Source organism: Silene latifolia, chromosome 9 (genome assembly GCF_048544455.1).
Source record: "Silene latifolia isolate original U9 population chromosome 9, ASM4854445v1, whole genome shotgun sequence".
Taxonomy (NCBI): Eukaryota; Viridiplantae; Streptophyta; class Magnoliopsida; order Caryophyllales; family Caryophyllaceae; genus Silene; species Silene latifolia.
Genome location: NC_133534.1, coordinates 652,048 through 674,506, shown reverse-complemented (window position 1 = coordinate 674,506; position 22,459 = coordinate 652,048). Strand labels below are relative to the sequence as shown.

Here is a 22,459-nt window from a genome sequence, read left to right as displayed (position 1 = left end):
GTGATCTTATGATTATAAATAGAAGTCATAACCCAAAATTTTTTGATTCTCTTATGTATTGTCAGAGAGAGCTCTTAAACGAGTTTGTATTACTGTCTCTAGAATAATGATCTCTAACCTAAGTTAATCTTTGGAAAATCTTTTAGTTATTATATATAATATATACTCTGTATTTCTTATTTTATATTCAAGTGGTATTCTGGGAAAGAAAAAGGTAAACACATGGGTACCATTTGTAGAAACTTAAAATTAGGGGTACCACGTGTAATCTATCAAAGTTCAAGGTTACCATGAAAAATTCCCAATAATATAATATGATATAGTTAATTAAATTTTCATTTAAAAGAGAGAGAAATCTGTACGAATAAAACAATAAAGGGGGTATTGTTTTTTAATTTTTATTTTATTGTCACGCTATCAAACTTAACGTCCATTTAACAGCCTTTACATTAGGGGGTATCATAGGCAAAAAAAATGGAACCTCAAGGGTACCATAGGCAGATTCTTAAAAGTAGGGGTAACATGAAAAATCTAACAAAATTAAAGGGTACCATGAGAATTTTCCCTATCTCAATTATGATAAAAAAAATTGAAGAAAAACAAAATACAAATATTAATAGAGAGTACTTGATCATATTATTAAATTTAAATATAACTATTAGATATAATGAGTAGCAATTGTCCGTATTCGGTATTCGGTATTCGGGATCTGTTGGATGTCGAACTAAGTGCCAAAAAAATGGTGTAATTCTGAGTATGATATTTGTCCCACATTGAAAAACAATGCAGGTTTGATGAATATATACTATGTATAAATAGTAGAATTGTCCCACATCAGAAAAATAATCTAAGTTTGGTGAATATTACTTATAAATAGTATAAATTGTTCCACATTGAAAGATTAATATAAGGTGGGGTGATTATAAATAAGAGTTAACTCACGTATATATTAATCTTTTATTTTTTTTGAAAGAATATTTTAATAATATGTAAGCAAATCATTAGACATAGAATGTAAACATTAAACCCTTATAACGTTTTTTTTTTTTGCATTATAAATAAGTTAATTATCCCGTTGCAACGCACGGGCAATCAAACTAGTAACTTAATAATAACATACCTGAAAATTACCCGAACCGAATTGACCCAACCCGACTCTATCTGACCTAAATTCTTGCAAACCTGAACAAACTCGGCCTGACTCAATTGATTCGTTTGACAGGTCTAGGACTGACTATAGGTAGTTGGGTTTTTTTTTTTTATTACGTTACTTCAACTTTTTATCAATAATTTAGTTTTCCGTTATTATGGTTTGATAACATATCAAGCTAAACACTAAATCACATGTATTTGAATCAATAATATTAAGCTTAATAACTGTCGAGACATCAATCTTATCGAGTCACTAATAATCAGTGGGTTGTATCGGTGTCGGGGTCCCCAACAAATCGGAGGTTGGTTTCGGGTTAATATATTTCCGGGTTCTATCGAGTCGGGTTAAATTCGATAGCGGTAGTTTCGAGTATCACCAGATTCACCACCTCACCTAGTCACAGTTTCACTTTCACAGATCTTGAAGATTGAAGAACAATTTAGAAGGAAATCAGGAAGAAAAGAAGACGAAGAGAAAACACAACAATGGTGAAAATGGGAACATTTTTAGGAATGTCAATTGGTGCCTTTGTTTTCTGGCAATCAATGGAAAAAGTTCATGTTTGGATCGCTCTTCATCAAGATGAAAAGGTATAATTTTCATTATTTATTTTTTCAATTCAGAAACCCTAATCAATTTTTATTTTTCTTCATAATTTCTGGATATTTAGGTTTAGTTATTTATTAGAGGATGTAAATCGATTTATTTGTTCAAATTCACCTTAAATTTTGCTAGCTAGATTATGTATCACTAAATGTATCAATGTGAATTGATTGATTTATTCGATCATTTTTACCTCAAAATTTGCTAGCTAGATGATGCATATTGATCTATTGTCGATAATGTCGAGTAATTTACCTTTTTTATTCGTTGTGAGGCGTATTTTAATCAAAGGTAAACAAATGATTGAGACGGAGGGAGTTATGATCTCTTAGATGTTGATCATATGGAGATAGCCTCTTTGTGTTGGTAACATTAGGGCAAAACTGTGTAACTTCTACCCCTTTTTATTATTATGTACTCCCTCCGCCCCAATCATTTGTTTAGCTTTGGTTAAAGTACCCCTTACAAAGAATGTAGACGGTAAACAAATGATTGAGACGGAGAGAGTTATTTGCGGGAGATCTTGAGGCGTTGGGGTTGTGTGAGGAAATACAATTTCGGCCTTAATGTTTCACGTTAGGCGGTAGCTATGATAGCTACTCCCTCCATTCAACTCCATTTTACAAGTTTCTCTTTTGCACACTATTTACAAGCGGATATTCAACTTCAATTTTCTCTCGATACATAAGTGAAAATATATTCATGTGAGATCTTATTTGATTCGTCTTTAAGAGTACATTAAAAATATCTAACTTTTGTAATTTTTGCAAATACGTAGCTAAAAATATTTATCGCGTAAAAGTTGCGTTGGCAAACGTGATAAAGCAAACTTGCAAAGTGGAGTTGAACGGAGGGAGTATGAATTGCAAGTGATATGTTCATTATGTTGTCTAGATTATTTGGGTTTATGACCATGCCTTTTACATGGGAGTGAATGTGATCCTTTATGAGAGTTTTTATCCCATTAGCTTTCCTAGTTGTAACTTGTAAGCATGGTTTTATATCGCGGTTTTGGTTGTGAATTGTGATCACGGTAATGGCCGTTTATAGCTGTGTGTGCTATGACATGGTGGTCAAATATTGCAGCTTGTTTTTATATAGTGCATTTAAGTCGTACTAGCTTTTTTAGCCTTGTATGGCCACGGATTAAGCCTTCGAGCCATATGTGGAGCAAATATCATTTATTTCTAGCAGCTCTATATGTGTTGGAAATTATCGGCGTGGAAAAGTGAAAATCCTTTATCTGACAACTGGTTTCTAACACCATGGTTGTATGGCAGAGTTCTTTAGCATATTGAATTGATAGGATTACTTTGTGCACAAGAGTGTTTAGATCGGTCTTTGGTTATGGAATGATTTTAACCTTTTTTTATGGGAGTAATTTTCTGTAGATATTACTTTGTGTGATTCAACTACTTTCGGCCAGTCGATTTTCAGTCTTTGGATAATGGGTCATTGAAAAACAACATTTTCACCTGTTGTGTTAATAAGGTAGGGTAAGCCCGTATACATCCGACCCCTTTACTCATCCATAGCTGGGACCTAAGAGCCATTTTGGATTCAAAGTAATGTTGTTGCTGTTCGACAAGGAATGTTGGTTGTATTAAAGCTCCTCCTTTCCTTTTCTTTCCCAGCCGTGAGAGGCATATTAGAAGTTAGAACCATTGTTTTTGATGAAGCTAGAAAATTGCCATATCCATACTCTGATGCTCATTGGATACTAATAATTTAAGCGATCATGAACTTTAAATTTGCAGAGAGAAAGAGAAGAGAAGGAAATCGAGGTCAGGAGGATGAGGGAAGAGCTCATACAGCAAGCGCAGCAAAGGGACAATCTTGCCTAATCGTCCATCTTTTCTCAATTACTCCCCTGTTTTATGTAAACGGTTTCCCTTGAGTGTTACTGCACAGACATTTGATCAATCTATTATGATTCATGTCATTTGCTGTTAAAGACGAGCGATTGCAGACTTGCAGTTGTAAACACTAAACAGTGTACTACCTTTTATAAAATGCTTAATGCAGCATGTACTTTTGAGTTTGGAATTTTTGTTTTTACAAAAGCCGTAGTTATCTAAGCTTTAAAGCACTTCACGGATTATCGAGCTTCAGAAATGAGATATTAGCTGAAATTCTGGTAAACAGCATGAGCAAATACCCCAGTAAAAGCAATGAAAATCAGGTTTAAATGTAGATTTTTTGGAACTGAAGTTCGATAACCAAAAGTGATTTTTTCTCTCTCTCAACGGTACATTTTTCTTACAGTTTTCGAGTTTTTTGACAAAGACTAGATTGTTGCAGTCTTGGAGGAGTATGTGTAGTCTACTAATAGTGAGTCACTGATGATTACGATATTGGGTATGTTAGGCATCGAGTTTGAACTACTTTCTCTTTTCCTACATCGATCTGTGAGCATTACACCGAAGTCTTAACATCCTAGGTTTGCTCAACCCGAATTCCTATCGTGTTTTGTTTGAGAAATTGCGAGGGAGATCAATGTGAAAAGCTACTGCTAAAACCCAAATTCCCACCGCGCCGCATTTGAGAACTTGCTAAAGAAGATCAATGTGAAAGAGATAGCCATCATGCATCATTTCAACACTTGTTTTCACAGAAGTACATTCAGTTAGCAGCTATGCCTCTGCATTTCGGAAGCGGTTAGTTGCAGAGTTGCAGTACATGCAAATCAACTTTCCTTATATCTGACGCTCAAAACAGTCTTGTCTTTGAAGCTCGTCAGTTTCTTCAGAAAACACACCATAGTTCTTAAATTCTCTGAGATGCAGACGTCCGAATTGTTGAAAACAAACATATTTTTCCTGAATTTCAGGAAAAAAGTTTCGAAACCCATCTAATGATCGGTGCGAGTTGCATGAACTTGATCACTATATAAGAGTCCCATCCATGTAAACATTTTTACATCAAACCATCTTTCATTTTTCCCTTTAGAAAAAAATAATAATTTTGTTGGCGAAATTTTTCTGTTTGAAGATGAATTCAGGTAAGGTACTGTTGGTGGTAGTTTGTGCAGTCTTGGCCTTAGGTCTGGCTGAGAGCTTCGACTTCACCGAGAAAGACCTTGCATCCGATGAAACCCTGTGGGACCTGTACGAGAGATGGAGGGCTCAACACACTGTGTCTCGTGATCTCGAGGACAAGAAAAGGCGGTTCAATGTGTTTAAGGCTAATGTCCAGTTCATTCACGATGTGAACAAGATGGACAAGCCTTACAAGCTTGACCTTAACCAGTTTGCAGACATGACTAACCTTGAGTTCAGGAAGTCTTACAGTTCTAACATCAATCATCACAGGATGTTCCACCCGCGTCCTGTGACTGAGTTCAGGCATGGGCAGACGGCTGATGTCCCGGAATCTGTTGATTGGAGGACTAAGGGTTCTGTTACCCCTGTTAAGAATCAAGGCAATTGCGGTTAGTTTCTCGTTTTTTTTTTTTTTTTTTTTTTTTTGGTGACGAGGGGGTTGAATCCCCGGGCACACATGCATTCCCGCACCACCACATGGACCATGTAAGTCACTCCCTTCGGGGGCTGTAGTGGCCAAGTGATCATCGCCCCAGCTGGTAGTCGAACCCGGGACCTCTCAACTCCTGCATTTCTGCAAGCTTCAAGGTTTAACCCGGCTACCACTGGACTAACACCACTTGGTTTAGTTTCTCGTTATTAACATATTGATGAATGATACCATTTGTTAATCCGTAATTTTCCAACTTTTAATTTAGCAAGTTCACTGATATGATACCGATATATAATGCTCACACCACAGGTAGTTGCTGGGCATTTTCGACCATAGTTGCAGTGGAGGGGATCAACCAGATAAAAACAAAGAATTTACTGTCACTGTCAGAGCAGGAACTGGTTGATTGCGTTCCCGACAATAGTGGATGTGATGGAGGGCTGATGGAGCATGCTTTTGCTTACATTAAGAGCGTTGGCGGAGTGACTGGTGAAAACACCTACCCTTATGCAGCTAAGAACGAACAGTGCAATTCTGCCAAGGTTTTGCTTAGGCTGCTGCATGTAACTTCTGATAACTTGATAATGTCGAAACTTGTTTTTGATGCAATGATTTTCAGGTGAATGCACCAGTAGTGAAGATCGATGGGTATGAAGTTGTGCCTGAAAACGACGAGAATGCTTTGTTGAAAGCTGTCGTAAATCAGCCTGTTTCTGTTGCTATTGATGCAGGTGGTAGAAGCTTTCAGTTCTATCACGAGGTGACTCAACAAACTGTTCACGCCTTTTTTTCTCGACCCAATTTTCATTAAAAGTTCAAATTTGCTGATTTCAGAAAACATTTACTGATGGTTAATTTTCAGGGAGTCTATACTGGTGAATGTGGAACAGACCTGGATCACGGAGTAGCAGCTGTCGGGTATGGAATAACCCAAGACGGGACAAAGTACTGGATCGTGAAGAACTCATGGGGTGCTGGATGGGGAGAAAAGGGTTACATTCGTATACAACGAGGCGTACCTGCTAAAGAGGGACTCTGTGGTATTGCAATGGATGGAAGTTACCCTGTGAAATCGACTTCTGATAATCCTAAAAATACTACCACTGCAAAAGACGAGCTCTGAGGACTGAAATATCAGGATTTCCGGAGTTCAGGACCGAAATAGATGTCGTCATGGCTATAATAAGTGGCATTTACTTTGTTATTTCAACCATTTTCTACTTGTGTAATTCAGTATCAATCTATCAGTAAGCAATAAGTTGAAACATTAGCAAGTTCTTAATGAAATCTTGGGATTTTCTTTCATGATTCACATTTCCGAGTTACCCAGAATTTCATATGTTTGTTTAAATATATGTGAGTTTTATTTTAATCAAACGTATGAAACTAGTTTGAAAGGAGGGAGTAGAGGAGTACAACTTATAGTGTCATATAGTTAGTAGACATGGATTACTTTGCAAATGCGCCTTCAAATAGATTTGTTAGATTTCACATCACGAGACGAGGTTGTCAAAATAAAAAATAATGTTATATGAGGCATTAATACTTAAAAAATCGACTAATTAGAGAATTGGTCTTATAGATTATTTCACTAACAAGGCGAGGTGGTCAAAATAAAAATAATACTACTCCGTATAAAACTGACTAATAGGAAAGTTGGCCTATGATAGTATTTGACTCGGATTATGAAGAAAGTAATGTAGTTCAAGCTCTGATCTCTCAAGAGTTAGATACGGATAAGGATAATACACAAATTACCACACATTATATACTTCGTAAACTAAGTTGAGGAAAAAATCGACAACAAACGTATATTATTTATTTAACGTGGGCAGATTAGCAACAGTTGCGCTCGTGGCCTAATGGATAAGGCATTTGACTTCTAATCAAAGGATTGTGGGTTCGAGTCCCACCGAGCGTGATTTTAAATTAGTTGAAGTATTTTTTTTTATTTTGTAAACGCAAGATTGCAAATTTGCAATCATGTCTTCATACTTTGATCTAAATTTCAAGGATTTAACTTCACTTTAGCTACGTTATCAACAATAAGTTCGAGTCACATCACTGTGTTTTTTATTATAATTTTGTTGTAAATGTTAAGTGTTATCTTCAATGTATTGCTTTAAATAAATAAATACGAAGTATAAGTTAGATTAAGTCAAATCGATGCTATTCACGATAATCTTAATATTGGGTTAAGTTTCACTTCCACTTGTCCTACTAAAGCAAGCGGAGAAAAGAATCAATTCGGTCAATTAGAAATTAGACGTAATTGATTTGTTTTAACATTTCAAAGAATTGAATCACAAATCAATGATTCAACTCGGAGAAGACATAAGTCTGAAATCGATTTATATCAAAATTGATTTAGATAAATTCGAGTTTGAAATTTTTTCGTACACGTTATCCACGATCAATGCATATCACATTTAAGTATATCCTAGATCACGTACTTAATTCATTTGAATGGTCAATCACATACCATTTCAGATATTTCAAAACAATTTTTAAGTCCAAGTTTATTTTACCCCATAAAAAAAATGAAGGGCATAAAAGTCAATAAAGTCAAGTAAAAAAAAAAAACAAATCAAAAGATAACAAGAAATCAATCAAGAAAGAAGAAAATAGAGAAAACCATTGAAAGCAAAAGCTCACCAATTTCATTTGTCCGACTCTTTCAGGCTGCTCTAAATTCCGCGAAAATTCTGCAACAAAAGGGTAAATTTCATCTTCTTTACTGCAGCTTAAATGTATTTTTTTCAGTAAATTTTTATGCTTTAATTTCCTATCATATTTGTTCAGGTAAATAAATCATCTGTACAGAAAAAAAATGAATGATTCAAATCATCATTTGGTTGTATATAGAGTTAATAATATTTGTTTATATATCCGGGTTTTGATGGGTTATATTGGATCTGGTGTTTAATTTTGTGTAAATTATGGGTTGATTATATGATTTGTGACATTTTTTGTGATTTAATCTTTGAATTTGTGAAAATTATGGTGTGATTATATGATTTTATGACATTATTTGTTGGAATTGATTGTATTTTGTGATTTGATGAAGTGGGGAATTATTGAATTTTGTGATTTGTGGTGTTATGTAAGGTGGGTTGATCAGATTTTTGTAAATTGTTGGGAAAGATTTGTTTTTTTTCTGATTCATGGTTTTATCGTCGGAGTAATCTGTTGATTAAGTTTCCATGAAGTTATAAGGTTAGATCTTTACAGTATACGCGTGTTCGATTTTCCCTTAGAGATCCCAGTAGTTGTGGTTGCTGATTGCTTGATCAGATTGCTGCCCTGAGGTTTTACTCTGTAGAATTTATGGAATTCAAGTCGGTTTCCATTTTTCATCGGTGTCACTGGAGATAGGCATGGTAAAGCTGTTTGCCTAATTTGATGATCTTGTAAATACACTGATTTGTCGGAGTATGATTTATTATATATTCATCATGTGTTGCTTGTCTTCGTTCTCTCTAACCCTGTGAAACAAGAAATGGCTCGGATAATAAGTTTCCATTTTACAGAAGATGGGTGTTGTAAAGCTGTCTCTCCGGTTTGAGGATCTTGTAAAATATTGTTTTGTCAAAGTATGATTGTTATAGGTTCATCATGTTTTGGGTCCCTTCGTTCGCTCTAAGCCTCTAACTCTGTGAAACTAGAAAAAGGCCCGGTCTGATTAATCCTTTTCCTTTGATGTAATTCATTAGGTGTGAAGGTACTGTATACTGTATAACTCTAGTGTAGACTTAGATGGATCCAGCTGGTGACGAACAAATAGATTTTGGTGAAGAGGATTATGGAGGTTCTCACAAATTGCAGTACCAGGGTAGTGGAACGATCCCTGCCCTAGCAGAAGATGAGATGATGGGAGATGATAATGATTACGAGGATTTATATGATGGTGTTAATGTTGGGGAGGCTTTCTCGCTCTATCATCAGCCTGAAGCACCACCAGCTCCTTCTAATATGGGAAATACTAGAGACCAAGCACAAACATATCATATTCCTGAAACTAGAAGAGATGCCGACACGTCACAAAATGCTGGAGTCAATTTTCACGGGGATAAGGGAGGATTTACGGCAGTTAAAGGGCCTGAAGTGGGCCCATCTAATCACACTGGTGGAGCTATGGGATCAGATAATGGCATTAAAACGGTGCTGCAGGAAATATGGGGTTTCAAATTCCGATTGGCCAAAAAGCTGCGACTAATCAGATGACAGCTAATGTAAATGCTAACAATCTTGGTGGGCCAACTGGTGTGCAGGAGTTAGCAAATAATCAGATGATATCTAATGCAAATGCAAACATGAACCAGGGTATAGTGAATGACAATATCAATCGGCCACAAATAGACAATGGTCCGACTATGCTGTTTGTGGGTGAGCTTCATTGGTGGACTACTGATGTGGAGATTGAAAATGTACTGTCACAATATGGTAAAGTGAAGGAAGTTAAGTTCTTTGACGAGAGAGCGAGTGGAAAATCGAAAGGTTATTGCCAAGTTGAATTTTATGATTCTATTGCCGCTGCCACATGCAAGGAAAGCATGAATGGATATTTGTTCAACGGGCGAGCGTGTGTAGTTACCTTTGCTTCACCTCAAACTTTGAAGCAAATGGGAACTGCTTACGCAAACAAAAACCCTCAACAGGCTCAGCCTCTGAACCAAGGGAGAAGAAATGTAACTGAGGGGCCCGGCAGAGGTGGTTCGAATTTTCCAGCTGGCGACGGGGGGAGAAATTATGGAAGAACTGGTTGGCGAGGAGGAAATCAGAATGCACCTGGAAGGGGTCCTGGGGGTGGACCAAGGGGAAGAGGAGGATTTATGGGCCCTAGAAATTCCATGGGGAATGCTGCCGGTATGGGGGGTGGTGCTATGGGCAACTTTAGTCAAGGTCTAGGCGGTCCTGGATTTGGGGGTCCCGGTGGTGGAATGATGCATCCTCAAGGGTTTGATCCAACGTTTATGGGCCGAGGAGCTGGGTATGGGGGCTTTGCTGGTCCTGGTTTCCCTGGAATGATGCCTCCATTTCAAGCTGTTAATCCTATGGGATTTCCCGGTGTGGCTCCTCATGTTAACCCTGCCTTCTTTAACCGCGCCATGGCACCAAATGGTATGGGAATGATGGGTAATGTAGGAATGGAAGGACACCCAGGTGGGATGTGGCCCGATCCTAGCATGAGTGGATGGGGTGGCGAAGACCATGGTCAGAGGACTAGGGAATCAAGCTATGGTGGTGATGATGGTGCATCTGATTATGGATATGGGGAAGGGAACCCTGAAAAGAGTACTCGAACAAATGCAGCACCACGAGAAAAGGAAAGGCCTTCTGAGCGTGACCATTCTGAAACCTCCGATAGAAGATATCGTGATGAGAAGGAGCAAGACTGGGATAGATCTGACAGGGACCGCAAATATAGAGAAGAGAAGGATAGCTATAGAGATCATCGACACAAGGAACGTGATTCTGGTTATGAGGATGATTGGGGTAAAGGGCAGTCTTCGTCAAGATCTAGGAGCAGGTCCCGAGCTGTGGCGGAAGGTGATCACAGATCACGGTCAAGGGATGCTGACTATGGAAAAAGAAGGCGTGCTCCATCAGAATAGCTCTCTATGCTGTTCATTTGTCTTCGGTTGCGTCTTTGCCTGCTACATGGCTATTGTGATTCACCTTATTTGCCGTTGCTTGCTCTTTCTCTTCCAGTTTCCTGATCGGGGTTTCCATTCGAAAGTAAGTATTACTTAAAACGGGCGAAAGGAAAGATGCTTTTCCTTTTCACTCTGCTTATTGCATACTAAAGGATATTCGTAGACTCGGTATTTAATGATCTTTGCTTCAAACTTTTTTTACTTTGATTAGTGTATCAATGTGGATTTTCTGATACTGTTTGACCAACGTGACATTTATTATCTCCCTAGTCATACTTAGTATTTCAAGACGTGTCTTGCTGCTGTGTCAGGAGTTTAATTCATGCAAAATGTTACGCCTAGCCGTACAGTCTCTCATAAATTTCTAGTTCTGTGTCAGGAGTTTTTTTGTGATCGTAGTTCGTATAAAGATAGGAGACTTTATGGATAGTGATACCTTAGTTAAATTTGTTTACAGCATTTGGCTTGAGACCCTTTTTGTGTACTGTGACATCATCTGTGAGTCGCATAGATTACTGAATGCTGTTTTCTTTGAGCATATTTTGACTTGAAGATTTTGATCATATGATTCAGGGAGCAGTCTTTGCTTCGTGATTGAATCAGCCTTTGCTGATTATCCAGAGAAAAAGATCTTTTATGGCTGCCACCAGTATATTTCCCCTGTTATGCTGCTTGAAGATAGTGTTTTAAGCCGAAATACATGACTTTCTCAATCAAATAAATGACTGTGTCTTGGATCTTTGTTAATCCTTATGTATTGATGTCTTTTTTAAGCACTCAAGCATGTTAGCGCCAGTTTACTCGCATCAGACGACCCCTTTGAGGGTATAGTTGTAAAATTGATCTATTTTTTGTATGCTCATGTTGTATCCTTAGCATTATCGTAGGAAAGTCTCGTCTTCATGTACCCTTAGCTCATGCCATGCCATGTCATGCCGTGTCCTATTGTTGTAAAGTTATGTACCTATGTATGGCTGCTGTAACTTGTACCTGTAGAGCCGTAGGGTATATCGTCTAATTTAGGGCGGTTACGGCTGTTTTTTTTTTTTTTCGTTTTTGTAATTCTTCCTGTAAAAAAAAGAAGCTTGTTCCCATAGATAATAGGTGTAACAACCCTTTTAACGTAGTTAGCGTTTCCAACTCTTGGAAACTCAATGTCTTCTCGGGTTAGGCATTGCTGGTAAGTTGGGAGATAGCAGTAATCATGTTATTTTCCGAAGAAGAGAAGCGCGGTTTTTTGCTGCTAGCGTCTTTTCTTCTGCTTGGAGGCAAGTTCTTTCATTCATGTTCTGTAATTCCTGAGAAAAGTTTTTTGTAGCATTAAATTTTTATCATTCTTTCATTGTTAGGACAGTCTAGTTTGTAAATTCTCTTAGGCACATTCTTTTTGGTGTAACGGAAGCCACAAGGGCGGTCTCCGCACATTTTTATGAGGTTATTTTTTCACCCCTCATAATCAGCAGAAAAGTCGAGATTCTTCTTGTACATATATCTTTTTTTTTTTGGCAGCTTTCTTGTACATATATCAGAATCTGCAATAAGATTCTGTTCATTTTTCATAAACTGTAATGTTCCCATGTGTTTTTTTTTCTTTCTTCTCATAATTTTACTCGTCATTGACAGTTTTAAAAGATTAATCCTCTCGTCATTGACGGTTTTATATTTTAGTGGGTTGAAAGGAATAAGGTTGATATTGAAGAGAAATTAGTGAAGTTTTAAATTATATTTACGTGAGACAGTCTCACGTAATACTACTTGTAGATGCTTTGTATACTAGCGATTTCGGGATGTATATGTGAAATGTGGTGTTGTCCAAGTTCGAATCAATGTGGCTGTGCTCTCGCTCGATGCTCCCATAAACTCTAGATTCTTCATGTATCCATCTTCCCTCTTTGGGCTCATTTTGTATTTGGTTGTGTATGATGACTAGAGCTGGCAAGTCTGACCCGGCCCGAATGATCCGACCCGACCCGAGAATATTGCAACCCGAAACCGAAACCGACCCAACCCGATGATGACCCGTAACCCGACATGACCCGATGACCAGTGACCCGAAACTGATCCGACCCGACCCAATGACGACCCGTAACCCGACTTGACCCGATGGCCAGTGACCCGAACCCGACCCAGACCTGACCCGATATTGACCCGACCCGATATTGACCCGATTAAATTGATGAACGGACAATTATTAAGCTTAATATTGATCAAATGAAAGTGATTTTGTAATTAGATTGTTATGTTTGACTTAATAATGAAGTAATTAAACCAAATAATGCATAAAAACTAAATTTAATGGTCAAAAATTGAAGTAACGTGATAAAGTAACCGGACCCGATAATGACCCGACCCAAACCCGACCCGACCCGATACATCATTTGACCTGGAATGACCCGACCCGATAATGACCCGACCCAAACCCGACCCGACTCGATACATCATTTGCCCCGAAATAACCCGACCTGATAATGACCCGAACTGATCCGACCCGATATGACCCGACCCGACTTGACCCGACCCAAACCCGACCCGAATGACCCGATTGCCACCTCTAGACTGATGACAACAATTAGGCAACTAAAATAACAAATAATAACATAAACAAGTCAAGATGAGAATACATGAACCAAAAAAATCAGATCCAAAAAGATAATACAAGAATTTCGATTACAAAATTGAAATAAAAAACCAAAAAATCACCAAAATCAACATTAAACAACATTCATTAGGGGGAAATTTCGATTACAAACTAAGCACAGTTAGATCCGGGATGATGAGAGGAGATGTACCGTTACAAATCTGAAGTAGGAGAATCGAAAATATATTTATGGATGTTAAAGGAAAACCTTTGACGACAGTGTAAAAATGGAGGTAAGAATGTGTAGTGCTTATGGTGTTTGTAGCAAACCCTAAATGTTTGGGATATTTTTAATTTTGAATTATCTATCTTCCCTCTTTGGGCTCATTTTGTATTTGGTTGTATGTGATGATTGTAAACTCTGAAATTCTGAACAAAATTAGACCTACTAACTAAACAGGTATGCGATTCAAAGCTAACAAGGTTATTCATGCACGTCTGGTAGGTATTTGAGTCAGACGTCAACTTTAGTAAAGCTGCTAAGCAAGCAACGACTGTATCCATCAAAATTACCAATATCGCCAGAGTATAATTATGTTATGTATATGACCACAATTTACTAAATTTTTGCTACGGATTATTAGTATTTTGCCACGAATATTGTTACATTATTAGTGTTTTGCCACGATTATTGTTATTATTGTAGTTGTTGTATTCGAATTTTTTCGTCTTGTTTATTATACTCCTTTCTTCTCGGCCATTTGTATATTAAAATAAAAATGAATGTTGATTTTGTTCCTAAGATTTATTATAACAATAAAATCTCAAATAGTATTTGTTTCGATGTTTAATGATTGTTTAATTTTTATTTTAGAATGAAAAACCAAATTTTAATGATTATGTTTAATACTATAAATTCTTTCAACATTTTCTCTTCTTTTTAAAAAATAAAATAAAAATAAATACATGAATATTTGCCTTGTAATTTTTTTAAGGGCCCCAATTTACCCTTTCGTTTAGGGCCCAGAAAGATTTGAAACGGTCCTGCCAAAACACTTACATACATCATAAAAACCACTTACTAAAGGTTCATAAAAATTACAGGGTCATTATAAGATTGAGACATATAAATAGCATCATTGTCATCAAAAATCATCCTCTGTTGGAGTGGTTGCCCTACAAACCTGTTCTGATCCAACGGCAGCACGAGTTCCCTAAACCAATACCGCTCATATCTGAGAAAGAGCTTGAAACTGGTAGTACATGGACGAGCCAAAGTTACAAAATAAGCATCTGTCACGCCAATGTGATCATTTGCCCAAATCGTCCACATTCCAACAGGGACGGCCAGATTAGGCACTGCACGAGTACAAAATAATTTTTTTTTTCTTTTTAACACCCAAATTTTACTAATATCGCCCGTAATAAAGACTAAATACCCTTTTCCTCTAATTTTTTTCCCTCTCCCCCAATTATTTTCATCTTCCACCATCTATACAATATAATTAAAAGGTTAATGTGACATGACAAATTAAATGTGACATAGCAAATGTGTCAAGACAAAATTAAGACAATGGCGTTGGCGAGGTGGCAGAATAGGGGAGTGAGGTTTTTGAAGGAGGATTGGCAGGGGTACGAGGTGCAGGGAATTGGTGTTTTTTGTGGGCGGTCAGGCATCGAAGGTGGGTGTGAGGTGCATGGAATTCATATTAGGTGGATATTTGTGGTTTCCTTTCAAGTTAACCTATGCGTGAATTTCAGTTCTGTAGCAATTCATTTGCCTCTATAACTTTTAAGTACGTGTGTGATTTTTGGTTAAAGTGATTATAGTTCGCTAATCTGCTTTTATCAAGTTTTTTTACGAGAAAATACTAATAGTTACTTTTATATTATTGCCTTTTTATTTTGTGTACTTACCAAATTGAGTGCTACTTATCTACCTGAGGTCCTAAGCGAACTTTATTTTCGGGACTAACTTTTTTTGCAGGGGCGGTATATTTGTACTTTCCTTTCGAGTTCCGCCTGTCTACTCTCACGGGCCACCAAAAGTCAAATGCAAAATGAAGGTACGTATTAATGTTATAGAAATTTGCGTTTGAGATAAGAGTTTTTGATCGTTTTTATGTTCGGTCGTTAGTCGTTACTACATTAATTCATCATGGAGCTATGGAACTTTGTTAATAGGTAAGTGGCTATAAATTATAATGGAAGTATAAACAACATAAAATAAAGGCAGTGGTCTTAAGCAATGTTACGTATTAATGTCATAGAAATTTGCGTTTGAGATAAGAGTTTTTGATCGTTTTTATGTTCGGTCGTTAGTCGTTACTACATTAATTCACCATGGAGCTATGGAACTTTGTTAATAGGTAAGTGGCTATAAATTATAATGGAAGTATAAACAACATAAAATAAAGGCAGTGGTCTTAAGTAATGTTACTGTTTAGTCTGAAACTAATTTTCTTAAGGGGGACTCGGATAAAGCTTCAAAGAAATACCAAGAATTATTGAGAAATGAGAATCTTCTAGACTTTCGGCCTTTACCTTTGCCAGATATTTGAACATGAAGTTATTCAACTGATTTAAATTCATAGGCTTACAATTTTATTCCATTGATATGAATCAAATCCATACTAAATCTGACCTGAATGGATGATGGCTTGAACCCAACCAAACCATAACCATATACGTACCGACAATATCCGAATGCGATGTGACCTGTCCGACCTCTATTTGAAATTGTCCCCTGCCATTTTGGTAGCTTTTTTGTAGGAGGTAACTCATGAGTTAAATACTTACATTATTACATGCTAATTTTTAGGGAATCATTTACAACTGACATGACAAAAAGAAAGAAGCTCTCATCAATTTGAAATGGAATCTTGCTCCATAAGAATTCCCTCAAAGAGGATTTATTGAAGATTTTATACCGCCGGCAAAAACTGAATAAAGAGGACAACTAAACAGATGACTGTAACATATGAACTACAATTGTAATTCCAACTTAATTTCTAATTTTGGATCGATTATAAATCACTCAAAGAAAATAACATCGGGTATTAGGACATTTTCATATCCACCTAAAATTATTGATATTGAATGTCAAATTTTATGCTTTTTCAAACCATGATAAAATCTTGAGATTTTGTTTGTTTTTATGGTATTTACTCCAATACAAAATAAGAAATGTAAAGAATTGGTTACATCCTAAGGATAAATGTGGATCCAACCTTTCATAGACTACCTTTAGTAGTGTTAATAATGATAATCCCTGATTTGGGATGATATTCTCATATCAATATATATACAAAGTACAAGCTAGGAAGTTAGTATATTGTTGCTGTAATTAAGGATTCTCTAGCCTAATATAAGGAGTTAATATAGGAACTAATATTGTTGCTATAATTAAGGATTCTCTAGCCTAACAAGTAGTATAGCCCGAAAGAAATTTTTGGACTGATTGTAGCCACAAAATTTCGTTCGGACATTTGTTCCCTTATTTAGAGATTGTCTGTGCATAAAAAAGGCGTTGTTGTGCGGAAGCGTGAATCCCTCGTGTTGGGCCTCTGCTGCATCTGTGTCCACAACCCATAATAGTACGATATTGTCCGCTTTGAGCCAAGCCCTCACGGATTTACTCTTGGGCTCCTTCCCAAAAGGCCTCATACTATTATATTTTCTGGACACTTATAAAGATGAACTTCCATCTTTATTCTACCGATGTGGGACAAGGGTTTGCACCCTAACAATCCTCCCCTCAAACCAAGGACCATCATCTTGACTCGGACCTTAACCTCTATGGAGGACTCCCATACCATACAGTCCCAACCTCTAGACACTCGCATCACCAAGTCTTGATAACCTCCCCTTAAACGACACTATATGTGTCTCACGGGGCTTGTGCTACACTTGCGTACCAAACTCCTCTGCATCCAATATAACCTGGACTGGGTCCGAATCCACTGCCTCCGTGCGTCACACCGGACCGCCTTTTTGGACTTACCATGGACCGCTTTTGTTGCCTCCATTAAGCCTCAGCCCACCTCGCCGGGTCGCTGACGATCTTCTCTTGGACGGCCTGCCGTCTCAACGCCGTGAGACCATGTCGCTTCTCGCGAACATATTAGCTCTCCCTCGAGCTATAGGAGTTCCACGCCTTATAGTGTAAGTCCACCTTCAAGTCTTGGTCCTGATGAATCTCCGTGTCTAGCCCAAGTAGAACCTTGGGCTCTGATACCACTTGTTGTGCGGAAGCGTGAATATCCCGTGTTGGGCCTCTGCTGCATCTGTGTCCACAACCCATAATAGTACGATATTGTCCGCTTTGGGCCAAGCCCTCACGGATTTACTCTTGGGCTCCTTCCCAAAAGGCCTCATACTATTATATTTTGTAGACACTTATAAAGATAATCTTCCATCTTTATTCTACCGATGTGGGACAGGGGTTTGCACCCTAACAGGCGTCAATTGCGTATGTTTCTTATAGTGACTTTCGTGAGTTACACTCGAGACATAAAACTACAAAGATATAAATACCTTGGAGTACGGTGCGCGAAGCCCGCGGTAAACCAACTTGTATATATATATAAAAGAAGGGTGGAAGATACAAGTAGCTAATATATATAGTGAGAGAAAGAGAGGGAGCGCCGTTAGTTGTTAGACGGTGGGTATCAAGCCGATCTGGATACAAGTCGGACGGTCAGGTCAAGATTTCATTGGTTCAAGATGATGTTTTTCCCTTGTTCTACTGATATCATAAATCGGTGTTTATCACGCAAAACAATAAGTGATGATGATATTTTCGGAGTTACAAGAGACATCTTGACCGGGGAGGATATCATTAGAAAACCTTATGGTGATAATATTCATGGTTATGACAAGCTGCTAGATTCGAACCGTAAGGAACCTGAAACAATCTCAATTGTTGTAGGAGACAAAATAAAGTGCGGGGTTCCACGCTTTTTGTCGTATAATGGTAAGACGACTCACTTGGTACGATTTAACCTGTTGAATTTGATTCCCTCTCAGGAAAATACCTCCTTATTTGTTGTTTCCACGTGCCTATGCACAGGGACGAATTGACTGCGTCACGATGCCGTTCCTTAATAGACGTATACGACGAGTTATGTCACCGTGGTTATCCTTTTGAGATGGTTGTGGTAGCTCATATGAGAACCGATATTGTTTATGATCTAAAGGCTGCTTTCGATCACTTTTATTCAGCCTTCTCTTGCCTTGCTATACCCTTTTCTGATTGTGAGACGCGTGATTATATACACTTGTGTATGCGTCACAGCATTCACTTGGACTTGGACTCCGCCATTTTGGTCGATCCCAAGGGTATCATTTTGGAGGGTGACGCCGCCCCTGACCATTTTTTGTATTTTGGTTCCGAGTGGGCTCCCCCTTTTCTCCCCACCACTTTGGATGCCATTAATAAACAAGATGACCTATTGAGGTCTAGGTTTGATCCTATGTACTCATACTATGCCATTAATAAACAAGAGCCTCTATCCCTTTACGGGGATATTCTGCTTTGCGATCCCCTTTTCACTCTCCACAGATGCTGATGCTGATGCTGATGCTGATGCTGATGCTGATGCTGATGCTGATGCTGATCTCTCTGCTACGGTCCTAGATTTGTCCCGTAAGTATGTAGGATTGTACCTCTTCATTGATGGGGAGATCATGGAAAACATTAAGGCGGCCCACGACTATTGCTTAGCAAACAACCAACAGCTTGAGATTCTGCTCGTACCCATGCCTTTTTGGGATGAACCAGAAACACACATTAAACAACTCCATGAGGCCCTCAGGTCTTTAAATATCAAATCCTGGTTTCTTTTCAACTGCGACAACATGGGTTGTCGCAAGCTGTGGCGTATATTTGGCCGGGGAAGTCTCTGGCCCGGGGAAAAGTTTTATCATTATACCACCTGATTGCGAATCTGGTGAGCTGTGTGGAAGAGAAGTCCTAATCAATTTGGGAGTCGAACAATATCCCTTCACTCGAACCGCTATCCTAAAACAAAGGTTGGAATATCTCAGATCACTCACCCCGATTTTTTCAACATTATTCAACAACTGTCCGATGTTTCAGAACGGTCAAGAGTTCAATTCCAAACAGCTCAAAGGCAAGAACGTCCTCCTTTACCTTTCGTGGACCGAACATGACCGTTACAGTCTAATGAAGAAGCATTACCCAGAAATCAAGGCCATGGGTTGGGAAGTTGTGTTGGCTCTCCTAGATTACACGGACCGCTATTGGAATAAAAAATGCCCGTGTATGGAAACATGTATCGTTAGTGAGAAACAATGGCCAAGTTTTAAGTTGAAAGAGATGGCATGGCCTTATATGCTTGTCTCTGCTGCAGCTGGAGCGTCTATTAAGAAACTGTTTTTTCCTGGTACAGATGACGATACTGTTTACCTCCTTGCTGTAGGGAAAGATGGCAAGATTGTTTCGAGATACGTTGAACACCGACTAGACACTGATGGGGTTACCGAATCTCTATTTGATGATGTTTTGGAAACCGAGTTAGCTCGTGCGTTGGCTGCCATGCCTAAATACGACGGATACGAATACTAATGTTAATAAGAGAGATATCTATGATATAATTCATGGTTTTCGCCGCGGTTGAAGTATACTTTGCATTTGAGTATATGCTCCATTCTCATAGTTGGACGTTTATGTATGCCTTTTTTTTAGGACAGTAATTCGAACCGAGATGAAGAAAATGAATGAAGAGGTGTAGTTTGTTGAATTGTTTGGTTAATTAGCAAATTAATTAGGTAATTAACGTTCAATTGAAATTATTTACATTTATGACGTTCACGTTATCACTTTTTTTTTCCAAGACTTTAAACAAAGCCGCTAATAATCTTCTTAGCGGCTTCACCAAATTTTCATCAAAAATTCACACTAACCATATTCAGTAGCCAGAGGAGTACGCAAAAACGTGATATTCAGGAGTGCAAATTAGCAATCCCATTTGCCTAATTTCATGGGATGCCGTGTCACGTGTCCGTGTCCATTTTGGTGCTACTTAGGTGGACATCAACAATAGAGGTAATCAAACGGCCCAAGCCCATTGGCTCGACCCGCTTTTTAAAAGGGCCTGGGCCTTTTATTTTGGCCCAAAGAAGCCCATGGGTCGACCCTAAAAAGCCCAATGTACTTTTGGGCTGGGTTTGGACATGCATTTTGGCCCAAATAAGCCCATGTTGCATTGTCCTTGTCTTTGGTAGTTGATACACTACAGCTCTTATGTCAAAAGGTGTACTTTCTTTAATTTTTACTATATTGATTGTTTTTTTTATATGTGTGTGTCTCGATTTTAAAATATGTGCCCACGGTCTATAATTCATGGCTTCGCCACTGTTGAAGTATCCTTTGCATTCGAGTATATGCTCCATTCTCATAGTAGGGCGTTTACCTCACACCTTATGTATATGCCTTTTTTTATGACAGTAATTCGAACCGAGATGAAGGAAATGAATGAAGAGGTGTATGTAGTTTGTTTGCCTGAGTAAATTGGGTTGAAAGAAAGTGAAATGATCTATTTTCACAATTTGCTTTCAATAGTTTTAATAGTGGCAAAGGTCATTAGGAATATTGCATCAAGCCACTCATAATAACTCGTCGAGACTCGAGAGTCGAGAGCCCTAACATTAGAGACTACCCGTTATATAATAAAATATGACAGAGACTACTCAAAATATTCTCTCCGTTCTAATAATTTATTTACCTTTTTTATATTTTGTAAAAGCTATTTTAATCAAAGGTAAATAATTGAATGAAACGGAGGAAGTGTGAAACACGCAGAATTGTATCCTTCAAAGAGTTCAAACATAAAAAAAAAAAGAAAAAAAGAAAAAAAAAGTAAGTAATTGTTACTCTATTCATAGGTGGTCAACACTCCTAGCAAATTCACAGAATCAGTGACAGGGCTATGATTTCTAGTTTAGGTAGAAGAACATCAAAGAAAAGGGAAAATCTAGCAAAAAAAGCCATAAACTTGAACTAAATATCTCAATTCCTTCATTTATTAACCAGACCGCTCCTACTAGCACCCTAGTTCCACCACTTAAGAAACCTTTGCCATTTTTGATTCATAAAGTAAAATTGTAAAATAGTGTGCTAATTTTAACCAAAGTTAGTCATCTCTATTCTTAATTAGTATTAGAATACATTTACTAAATTGAAACTTATTTTTCTCTATTCATAGAATTTCATTGCAAATTAGCAATCCCATTTGCCTAAATTTAGCAATAACTATTTTTAACTAAGAATTGTTTTTTTTTTTTTTTATCTAATTATAACCAATAAATCCCTTATATATTAATCCCAAATAACCTTTGACAATTTGCACCATCTCAAAAATAAAAATAAAAAGTCTTAGTTAATTAAAGACCTTGAGCAGCAACATAACATAATGGCTAGGAAGATTATTATTGCTCTGGTCTTGTTTGCCATCCTAGGTATGGCAATAGCCGGGCCATCGGCCGATGCTCCTGAATCAAACGGAGCATCGACCGCCTCAGGCCCGACTGGAAACACCGGAAGCAATGAAGAATCCGGAGAGAGTGTCGGTTTTGCTGAGGCCGCCCCAGTTGGTAGCCCAGTACCTGACGGTACATTTAAAGACGTTGAGACAACCCCGGATGCTGCCTCCGACCACCCTAAAAAGAACGGTGGCTCCGCCCTTGAGGTCACCACCGTCACCGCCTCCGTAGCTGTTGCCGGTTTCTCCTTGTTCTACTTTTGAATAATTTTTATAATGTAAGGAATTTTTGCACAAGAGGCATTTACAAGAGTGTATTAGTAACATTTAGACGTTGCATGGCGTGGTACGTAATTTGCGTTACGATTAATGTTCATGCAAAACAAAATTTTATTTCATTCCTTGTAAATTTGTACATGAAACACAAAAATTCCGATTTTAAGATAATGTGTTTGGTGCCATGTTTTAATCGATTTGTGATGTTCGCTTA

General features: G+C 37.9%; 3 protein-coding genes and 1 non-coding gene across 4 annotated transcripts; all 4 read left to right on the top strand.

Moving 5' to 3' along the window:
- Positions 1-1,567: 1,567 nt before the first annotated feature.
- Positions 1,568-3,855, top strand: LOC141598580 (uncharacterized). Its single transcript, XM_074418263.1, has 2 exons — positions 1,568-1,743; positions 3,514-3,855. The coding sequence occupies exons 1-2, from the start codon at positions 1,639-1,641 to the stop codon at positions 3,598-3,600; spliced, it is 192 nt and encodes a 63-aa protein (XP_074274364.1). The 5' UTR covers positions 1,568-1,638; the 3' UTR covers positions 3,601-3,855.
- Positions 3,856-4,234: 379 nt separating this feature from the next.
- On the top strand, positions 4,235-6,535 carry LOC141598579 (vignain-like). The gene is made up of 4 exons (XM_074418262.1): positions 4,235-5,186; positions 5,540-5,772; positions 5,850-5,990; positions 6,093-6,535. The coding sequence occupies exons 1-4, from the start codon at positions 4,748-4,750 to the stop codon at positions 6,351-6,353; spliced, it is 1,074 nt and encodes a 357-aa protein (XP_074274363.1). The 5' UTR covers positions 4,235-4,747; the 3' UTR covers positions 6,354-6,535.
- A 543-nt stretch (positions 6,536-7,078) lies between these two features.
- TRNAR-UCU (transfer RNA arginine (anticodon UCU)) lies at positions 7,079-7,151 on the top strand. The gene has a single exon. It is a non-coding gene; the product is annotated as a tRNA-Arg (tRNA).
- Positions 7,152-7,828: 677 nt separating this feature from the next.
- Positions 7,829-12,221, top strand: LOC141598578 (uncharacterized). The gene is given in 4 exon segments (XM_074418261.1): positions 7,829-7,948; positions 8,944-9,415; positions 9,418-10,969; positions 11,461-12,221. Coding segments are annotated over 2 exon segments (1,857 nt in total). The 5' UTR covers positions 7,829-7,948; positions 8,944-8,986; the 3' UTR covers positions 10,846-10,969; positions 11,461-12,221.
- The last annotated feature ends 10,238 nt before the right edge of the window (positions 12,222-22,459 follow it).

Excerpts from the sequence above, each read along its gene's own strand:
- LOC141598580 (XM_074418263.1), top strand. The coding sequence starts at position 1,639 with ATGGTGAAAATGGGAACATTTTTAGGAATGTCAATTGGTGCCTTTGTT. Across the intron at positions 1,744-3,513 it reads CTCTTCATCAAGATGAAAAG|AGAGAAAGAGAAGAGAAGGA; the intron begins GTATAATTTTCA and ends TTAAATTTGCAG.
- LOC141598579 (XM_074418262.1), top strand. The coding sequence starts at position 4,748 with ATGAATTCAGGTAAGGTACTGTTGGTGGTAGTTTGTGCAGTCTTGGCC. Across the intron at positions 5,773-5,849 it reads AACAGTGCAATTCTGCCAAG|GTGAATGCACCAGTAGTGAA; the intron begins GTTTTGCTTAGG and ends AATGATTTTCAG. Across the intron at positions 5,991-6,092 it reads GCTTTCAGTTCTATCACGAG|GGAGTCTATACTGGTGAATG; the intron begins GTGACTCAACAA and ends GTTAATTTTCAG.